Source organism: Lolium rigidum, chromosome 7 (genome assembly GCF_022539505.1).
Source record: "Lolium rigidum isolate FL_2022 chromosome 7, APGP_CSIRO_Lrig_0.1, whole genome shotgun sequence".
In the NCBI taxonomy this organism is placed as follows: domain Eukaryota; kingdom Viridiplantae; phylum Streptophyta; class Magnoliopsida; order Poales; family Poaceae; genus Lolium; species Lolium rigidum.
This window is the reverse complement of record NC_061514.1, coordinates 162,451,151-162,460,935: the sequence shown is the minus strand read 5'-3', so window position 1 is coordinate 162,460,935 and position 9,785 is coordinate 162,451,151. Positions and strand designations below refer to the sequence as shown.

The window sequence follows — 9,785 nt, the reverse complement described above, 5'->3', positions numbered from 1 at the left end:
TAATACCAACAAAATATGTTGGACTTACATGCAACAATGAGGCATCAGAAACTGGAACTGCAATTCTAACATCAACTTTGCACAAAACGCAAAGTTCTCCGAGACCATGGAAATAGCAAACTGATATATTTACTAATGTATGTAACGAACGGAACAAGATAGCTGACAAAACTAGGGATATAGGCATACCTCACTTAGGGAAGAACGTTGGAGGGCTTGCTTGATCACGGTTAGCAGTGGGCGACCATCCAGGGCGAGGCTCTCCGGAGCAGCGTCTGTCTAATGAATACACTTGGTTTGTAGAGAGATGATGCACCAACTATGATCCCTAGAGATTGGCTTTTACCTTTTAGAAGCTCGAATTGATGATCATAAAATCAACTTTCACAGTAGACATATACTGAATAGAAACACTCCGTTGCGAAGCAAAATTTTTGATCTACTACATATAGACCTGAGACTACGTATGAATACTCAGCTACCTACAAGTTGGAGCTATGTAAGTTTAGTTCTTTCCTTTGAAACAAAATAATTCACTCCAAAAGGTCAATTGTCAACCCTTATGGGAGCAATTGGTATAGAGAGTGTTCAAGTTTGCTTTTCAAATACTGTACAGAGGCTGAAACAATAAGGTGATCATGTTCAAATTTATGTAATATTTTGGTATATACAAGAACAAAAAAAAAGAGCTGAAGCCATTGCATTTATCTCAAGCCTCCATAACTACTAGAATGCAATCTCATTTATTAATTCATTTATACTTCGTGAAGGAGATCATAATAAGCACCACTCAACAATTACTCACTCCGTTCCATAATTCTTCCTGTGGTTTTAGTTCAAATTTGATCTACAATCACGACAAGAATTATGGAACTGAGGGAGTATTGTTTACTGATCAACTAGAAAACCTGCATGGCACAGATACTACTTGGTTAATTCCCCCATTGAAGAAGTGTTGGAGTGTGCACACATGACATGACCATCTCTTTACATTTTCCCTACAAAACCTGAAATATGATGCACTGATAGAATAACATCATCCTGAGATTGCAGCAATCATAGCCTGAATGGCAGAAACATGCCGGACACACTCAACAGATCAATACATCATGTTGCGTTTGAACCTCATCGTGAGATCATCAAACTGCTACTTCGCAATCAGGAACCAGATCTCTTCACTAATCGTTTTGCTGCACGCTCACCGGTTTCATGATCTGGATCTGGCATTTTTTTTAAACATAAGGCTCGAAAGCCCTGCTTTGAATTAACAAAGCCATCAACCGGCCAGGAGATACAACATTACACCACACCACGCACACCACGGCAAGAAAGATACAAGGGTACACACAGAACGAATTACAACACTGCACTAAGAGCGAGACAAGCTTGCAGAAGTGCAGACCGCCGCTGTTCAGCACCAAGGACACCAGCCGGAGGCACGGCGAGGCACTGCCCGAAGCAGAGTTGTAGTCTTGAATCCGAGGAGAACAACCAGGACTACAGCACCCGAGGCACCAACCTGTTCTCATGCCGAAGAGGGCCCCTGCCCTCTCGCCTGGCTCGAAGGCGTCGAACCATCGGACATGAGAGAAGCTCACCCGAGAGCTGCAGAGGTGTTGGGCACCGGAGCCGGCGCTGCCCTGGAGGAAGACTACCTTGACGAAGATCACACCATACCGGCCACACTGTCGAGCGCTTGGACACCCACAACGACGAGAAATCCGCCGGGAGCACCTGCAGAGGACGGGGCAGACTGCCGTCGACACACGCATACGGGCCAAAGATCACCGCAGCTGCTCATGAACCAGCATTGCCCAAAAGCTTCAACCTTCAGCTCCGCCACCCTACCCAAACCTCCCCAGGCGGCGCCTCCAAGAAGGTCACGGCGCAGCCGCGCGTCGCCGCCGCCCAATCAGCAAGATTTTGGACTTTCGTCCGGGAGGTGGGGAAAAGGTGAGCAGGAGTCAAGGGCATCCGCTACTACCTCCGGGACCGACGTGAACCGTAGATCCACACCGCAGACGCCGCCCGCCGCCGCCTCACAACCCGAGGAGTCGAGGACGCCGGACCGAGGCACCCACCACGATGCCCGCCGCAGGACATCGGGGGGACGAACCAGCGCCCTCGCCGCTCGTCGACCAGACGCATCGGAGCTGCCCACCCGAGGCAGCCCAGATGAGGCCCAGACCTAGGCCCGCAGGCCCAGATCTGGGCCCGCCGCCGCCACCCCTGGCCACGGGCACGCCGCCGCAGGGCCGCGCCAGCCAGCAGAAGCCGCGCCGCCACCCTGCCGTCGTTGCGTCTTCACCACGCCGTGGTCAGGCCACCGCGCCGCCGCGCCAGACTCGAGCACGGCGCCCCCGCCGACCGCGCCAGCCCGCGCCACCACAGCCACGCGGGGGAGAGAGAAGCCCCGCCGCCGCCGGCGCCCCGGGGCTTTGCCCGGCGACGCCCTCAGGCGGCGGCGAGGGAGGGAGAGGGGGAGGAGGGGCTGGAGGTTGGGGGAGGCGAGGGTTTCGCCCTGCGCTCGCGGGAGCGACAGGACGAAACGGATCAGAACTGTCAGTTCACCCTGAGTCGAACTGTCAGTTCGCCCTGCGCTCGCGGGATCTGGCATTAACTGGAACATGAATATGAAAGGTCTAGTTTGGAGCGCCTGGTGCGCCAACAGAGAATTGCATCATCCTAAGATCGCAAAAATCATATACTAAAAGCACTAGCAGACACACACCAGTGATGCTTACCAGGTAAGCACGACGTGCTGTGTTGGAGCCTCAAGATGAAGCCAAACTGCTCCTCTCATCATCTCGCTGCATGCTTAGCGATCTCATGATCTGGATCCAGATCTGGCAGTTAGCTATACACTTGTGCAGATGAGTTTGCAGCCAATAACTGAGACATGACACGATAGCCATAAGATCAACTAGAAACTCAATGGGACTGTTAGAGATGCTTCTCATGCTGATCGAACATATAAAAAACATCAGCTTGTCGAGGAGATGGGTGGCATATGTCGCAGTAGCACACCAGTTGATCCTGGACAATATTCTTGCTGTCTATAGGGTCAGACGTGTGGCTTCTGCTTAGTTCGGTTATATAAAGAGGTAAGCCATAACGGGTCAGCACCATTTGAGTACAGCTCTGCTCCTCTTCTCTTCCATTTTCCAGATAAAAAGAACACTCTTCAGCTTCCACTCAAGACATGGCTTGACTTCAGCAAGACAGGTTGCCTACCTCAATGCTTGAGTCATCCATGGCAGTTTCTGTCCAAGAAAGCTGCGATGCTGAGTCCTACAAAGTAATCTTTTGTCTCCAAGAAATTCCAGAAGAAAAGATCCCCATTCGAGGAGGGGCAATTACAAACACTGGAGTTGGACATTGTTGATCTTGAGAGCGGAGTTGAGACTTTGTTCAGGAGATTGAGCAAGAGCAGAGTTTCTCTTCTCAATACTCCGAGCTTTTAGATAGATATAAAACACCAACTCTGATCTCATGTCATTGGCATCTACCTTTTAGAGGATTCGCTGATCACCACAGCAATTTTCCAATGTGTAAATTAGAGGAATTGTACTGAAGATTTCTCAAGTGAGGAACATAAGAAATAATTGGTTCATTTCCTGATGTCGATTTTACTTTTCATGCATTTTGTGATACATCATCCAAGTCTGGAGCAGTTAGTTCCGATTAACTTCCCTGGAAAAAAGTACTAAAAAAAGAAGAAGCTGACCATTGCTAACTGTCTTAGCCCACATTATTCAAGCTAAGCTGTGCACAGATTTACTATGGGTGTGTTTGTTAGCCTGAGCCAACTCAGAAAATCTGTCCTCATCCCACTTTTCTCATCAGAGATAGTGTTTGTTAGGTCGGATGAACTCACAGGGCTAAGCTCACTTCATACGGAAAACGGCTCTGGGCCTGGTCAGGTTGAGAAGTAGAAAACGAGCTTCGCATGTGACCTGGCCGAGTTGACCCGAAAAATTGCGTCGCGCGCGTCCGCGAAAGACCTCCCGCTCGGCCCCGCGTTAGGGCAACTCCCACGCCTGGTTCTTTTCCTCCCCTTTCCTCCCACATACGATTCCCGAGCCGCCACTCCTTCCTTTCCCCAATCCCACCGCCGGCAAGCATGGGGGCCAGGGCGTGGCCGTGAGCAGCAGCCCCGCCTCTCCGCTCCTCGTTCGACGCCCCGCCGCCCCGCCGCTCCTCGTTGACGCCGCCGACGGCCAGCAGCCCCACCGGCGGCCAGCAGCCCCGCCGCCCCGCCGCTCGTCGTTGACGCCGCCGACGGCCAGTAGCCCCGCCGCTCGTTGTTGACGCCGCCGACGGCCAGCCGCCCCACCGGACCAGGTCGACCACCGCCCGTCCCGCCGGCAGCAGCCATCCTCCGCGTCGTTCGGCCCGCCACCACGCCGGCAACGCTGCACCGCCAGGACCCGATCTGCACGGCCACCACGCCGTTCTCTTCTACCGCCGGCACCACCCCGTCCCCTTCTCCAACCGAAGCATCTGAGGTAGTTCTCTCCCTCTGTTTCTTTGCAAAAAATTGTGGGTTACATTGATAATGTTCAGATTTTAATGTTGTGGACAGTAGGGTTAAGGTTGTATGCAATTGTATGATGATGAATACATGGTATGTGCTGTTTGTTTCATTCCAGTATGTGAAAATGAGTTGTTTTTGTTTCTTTAGATGGATGATTTGGCAAAAAAACGACGTCAACTAATCGTGCAAGCAGCCGGCCTTGCAGCTGCATTGGGAGCTTACATGATTTTTATCTCAAGGAGAGCTAGAAACCAAACTCCAATGTTATTAGGTCGTAGGATTGATATGGATATAGCTAGGGAATCAAACTTGAGATTTATCTATCATTCTACCGACATAAATTGCTCAAATCAGCTTAGAATGAAAAGAGCTCCCTTTTTTCGCTTGTGCAATTTGTTTAGAGAGAGAGAATTATTGAAAGATAGTATTCATACTTCCATTGAGGAACAAGTAGCCATGTTTCTCCTGGTAGTTGGCCTTTTATTCAGATGCGTTGTGTTGGCTAAACATCGAGCAGCAGATCCCTCTGCGGTGGATCTAGATACAACTAAGTTATTGAGATGCGATGTGTTAACTCAACAACAAGAGCCAGCTCCAAACCACAAGGTTGAGCACTCAAGTAGTATAAAATGTAAGGAATACAATGCACAGAAACTATTGTGTGATAATTAGATGGCATGCATGCCACTAATAATTAATGCTCGGTTAGGAATCAATTACAATATATCTAGGGCGTGCAATTATGCCAAGTCAATCAGTAGAGATACCTGCCGATTCTTGTTGCCAATAGATGGGACATGACAATGTGATAGCTAATTGGGAGGGTTGCTATGGCACTAAAAAACTGAATGCACATGAGTGGTGACAGATTCCGTGTGCTGCATTTCAGAAATGAGGTGGCAAAATTCTGTTTGTCTACCATCCAAATGATGCTATCCCATATGCTTATTTTGTATAAATAGGCCTCATCAGAAAGCTCAAAACATCAAAACAACATTAGCTCTCTCATTCTCATCTCCTCAAACTCAAGAGTCAATACAAAGAGAAGACTTTCAGCAAGAGATATGGCTAGCCATCTAAGATCAGTTAGCTTGCCCTCTAGGCCTCACCGCGAAGTTGAAGAGGAGCTGTGCAGCCTAGAGTCATGCATCTCTTCACCCTCCTTGGCCATCGAGACAATCTCTGATTGTTTGTCGAGGCTTGGAGACATGTACTGCTCTATCGAGGAAATAATGTGCCTGCCCAGCAACCAAGTTTGCTCCTCCCAGCAAAGAAAGATGTTATTTAAAATAAGCAAAAGCTTTGCCTCATCTATTAATTAAGAAGAGAGTGTACAGTTTTTAGGAGAAAACCGGACGAAAACCAACAACAACAGGGCCAAGCTCATACAAACCCCGCCCACACTCGCAACTGAACCCAACACATATCTAAACAACAAGGCCACACCCACACTAGCCAACACAAAGGACGACATGATGAGACGAACGAACTCCAAGCACGACACTCCAATGCGCCGACAATGACATGCCATGATATTGGGGGAACCCATCAATCAACTGCAGATCCACGGAAGGTAGCAGCTAAGGTGGCGAGAAAATCGCAAACCTCTCGAGCGACGACACCTCCGAGGCGCCGACAAACCCGACTTAGCAGCCCCGTCACCAATAGGAACCACGTCCCTCACTTCTTCGACGAAGGAGGCATAACCTCACCACCGCCCAACTTCGGGAGCTCGGGCACCATAGACGAATCCACACACGACTCATGTAGCTGCGGCGTGATCTCAACCATCGATGACTTCGCTCTGTGGAGCTAAGCGGAAGTGAAGTCTGCACAATGGCGAGGTCCTGCCCACCAGAAGAGCACACCTCAGTCGGCTCCAAAGGAACACCAACACGTGCCAGCAACAACTTGATACTTGCCACCTCTTCACGAAGGGGGCGAGACGTCTCCTCAACGCGGTTAGCAACCAACTGAGCAAGCTCCAAGCGCAGCAAAGCAAACTGGCACTGAAGGTGAGAATCGAAACAGGCGTTGCCACTAAACTCCTCGCAGGGCCTTGGAGAGGCCCTTGGCGGTGATGCTGCAGGCAACGACGATTGGCACACGACCTCAACCCAACTACGGGACGCCGATGGACGACGTGGCTATGCGGGCGGAGAGCGGCGCCGCTGACAAGGAGCATGTGCATCCGGAGAACATGCACGAGCGTCCGGAGAGCAAGAACGAGCGGCTGGAAAGCGCGCACGGCGAAACGCTCCCGATGACCGGGACGACGACAACGGATGCATCCGAAGGGCGCACGACATGAGCTGACCCGGTGGTCACGCTCGAGGCACCGAAAGCATCTCCCCGAGCCCAACGCTTGAAGGCGAGGCTACGCTCGAGGCTCTCCTTCCGAAGCTCGGACGATGGCTCACGGCCGGGACGGCCGGGACGACCGCCTCGACCCACTCCGCACCCGGTCATTATCATCACCAAGAGCATCATCGAAGCATAGAGGCCGGCCGCAGGTGCTCCACATCCGCTCGCTCAACATGCACCGAGCCGGCCAACGGCGTCTCGCGGAGCCAACACTTCATCGTCGTCGTCATCGTCGGAGCCCAAAGAAGCAACCCAAAGCAAGCTCGGGGCCGGCATCGTAGCATCGGCACATGGCACCTCGACAGGGCCACCCGAGGCAACCGGCGACGGCGACAGCGACAAGAAGCCAAGCCCCTCGACCAACACGGCAGGGTCGCTGGACAGCAAGGAGCTGCTGGTAGCTAGCGGTGTCATCGGGGCCAACTCCTCCTCGTCAGAGTCATCATCCTCGTCGGCGTGGGAAGCCCATAACCCGGACGCCACAACCCCGCCAAGGTGAAGCAACCTCGAAGCAGCAGCAGGCGAAGGTGGGAACGACGGCACGCCGGGCTTCAGCATCTCCCGGACGGGAACGAGTGGAGGTAGACCGGCAGCCCCAGGGGCCAAAGCAGCATGCAACGGCAAGACACCACCGGCCAAGGCAGCAGCGACGGAGGACGGGCAGGGGGTCGGAGCAGCCGATGCCACGGGCTTAACGGGGCGACGAGCGCGAGCCAAACGCCCACCAATGGCCGGGTCGGCCATGCGAGAGGCGAGCGCAGCCGCGGCGGCGGAGGCAGCCGGCCGCGCCGGAGCAGCAGTAGCTGATGACGCGGAGGACGCGAGCGCAGCCGCCTCGGCGGAGGCGGCCGACCGCGCCGGAGCAGCAGAAAGCAGGCGACGCGGAGGACGCGAGCGCCGCCGGCTTGCCCAGGAGGGGCGCTGGCAGCCTCACGGACGGCAGAACCTGGGTGGGCGAGGGCGCGGCGACAGCGTCCTGGCGAGACATGGTCGAAGGCCGACCACGAACCTGGGGTGGCGCGGAGAGAGGACACAACGACGATGCCGGATCTGGTCGGAGTAGAGGAGGAGGAGGTCGACGTTGGGAGATCAAGGCGGCGGCGCGCCATCCACGGACGCGGCCATGGTCGCGCGAGGTCTCAGTCCCGTGGGGTTGCAAAGAAAGATGTTGGATGGAGAAATGGAATGCTCCCTTGAGCTCTTGGATCTCTGCAATGCAATGCACGCAGAGTTTGGCGAGTTGAAGAACATCATCCAAGACCTGGAAGTGGCTATCCGAAAAGGAGACGATGCAGGCGTTCAAGTCGGGATTCAGTCTTACTCTCGTTTATTGAAGAAGGCGAAGAAGCATTTTAAGAAGACCGCGAAGAAGGTTATTTCTTACAAGGAAGATTGCAGGATGGTCACATTGTTGAGCGAGGCTAGAGAGATCACCATCTCTCTGCTCGAGTCAACACTTCATCTCTTGTCCAAGCAAATCATAACGCCCAAACAGTCTCTCATCTCCAAGGCATTCCAGAAGAAAAATTCAGTTTTGTGCAAGGAGGAGCAGATGCAGATGCTAGGTTGCAGCATCGGAGATCTTGAGGCTGGGGTAGGACTTCTGTTCCGGAGATTGGTCCAGAACAGAGTTACCCTCCTCAACATTCTTAGCGTATAGTCAATCACTCTTGACACCATGAGATTGGCATCCGCCTTTTAAAGGATTCGCTGATCCTTCCTATTTTGTATACGTAGAAAATGTACAGAAACTCCCTACAAATAGAGAAAAAGAAGTTTTGACCTAATGAATAGTGTGAAACCAATCCTTGATTGTGTTCATTGATACGGTTATGTGATGCTGATATCATTGCCTTGGTGCTTGATGATGAATGTATAGCACAAAATCAAGATTGTGAATCACGAAGTATGTGCCTCATTAGTCATAGGAATTCCTTCCTCTTTGAAATCTTGCATGGTCAACATGATTTTCTCTGTAGAATAAACAGTTATAGTCCAGTGGCAAACTTTTTAGCGTCGGCTGTATCTGGCCAATACATGTTTTTAAATTTAACTGGATACTGCCTAACCCTTCATTAAGCTCCTAACTAGTGCCTGGTCCTTGTTCGATAGACTTTGCATTGTATCGATAATACAGGGCAGATCCAGGCTGGCCACAACGCTAATGAATCTGTAATTTGTAGAGCATGTTAGCTGGCTGGGTTGGCAGCATGGTTGTTCCACAGTCTGGACATAATTTTTCGTTGATTATGAATGTGCTTCATATATCTTGGGTAAGAAGTAAAAGGGTACAAGCTCGTGGTGGAGGACGCTCTGGAGGCCCAACACGCAGCTGCACCAAGGCCATCCTCAAGAAGCTTGGGATCTGCGTTGATGAGGATGATCGCGAGGCGCCCACCCCTGCCGCCATGGAGCGCTATGAGCGTATGTTCAGGAAAGTGATAGGGCGCAACCAGATTGTTGCCCTTGCTTCCCTCTACGGATGGGAGGTGCCGTCTGACGAGGAGCTGCAATCTCACGCTGCAGCTGCTGAAACACCCTTGGTCGTTACAGGTCGTCCGCATAATTAGATGGTAGCCCAGCCAATCATGGTCGTCAACTGGAACCCGAGGGGACTAAACGCCCCTGGTCGTCGCTCTGGTGTTCGAAACATGGTTCAATCCTCTGGTGCATCAATCGTATGCCTCCAGGAGACCAAGCTAGCTCACATTTCCCTTACAATTGTAATGCAAACCCTTGGAAATGAATTTTTGGATTTTGCTTACCTGCCGGCTAATGGCACCCGTGGTGGTATCCTTGTTGCTTGGAAGCCCGATTATATCACTGGCTCGGACCATGACATCCGTCGTTTCTCGGTCACTACACGCTTCGCCCATGGCGCCAA

At 52.1% G+C, this 9,785-nt stretch overlaps 1 protein-coding gene across 1 annotated transcript; it reads left to right on the top strand.

Moving 5' to 3' along the window:
* Nucleotides 1-5,601: 5,601 nt before the first annotated feature.
* Nucleotides 5,602-9,471, top strand: LOC124672206. The gene is made up of 3 exons (XM_047208476.1): nucleotides 5,602-5,816; nucleotides 8,063-8,555; nucleotides 9,085-9,471. The coding sequence occupies exons 1-3, from the start codon at nucleotides 5,602-5,604 to the stop codon at nucleotides 9,469-9,471; spliced, it is 1,095 nt and encodes a 364-aa protein (XP_047064432.1).
* The last annotated feature ends 314 nt before the right edge of the window (nucleotides 9,472-9,785 follow it).

Excerpts from the sequence above, each read along its gene's own strand:
- LOC124672206 (XM_047208476.1), top strand. The coding sequence starts at position 5,602 with ATGGCTAGCCATCTAAGATCAGTTAGCTTGCCCTCTAGGCCTCACCGC. Across the intron at positions 5,817-8,062 it reads TCCTCCCAGCAAAGAAAGAT|AAAGATGTTGGATGGAGAAA; the intron begins GTTATTTAAAAT and ends GGGGTTGCAAAG. Across the intron at positions 8,556-9,084 it reads CCCTCCTCAACATTCTTAGC|AGCATGTTAGCTGGCTGGGT; the intron begins GTATAGTCAATC and ends TGTAATTTGTAG.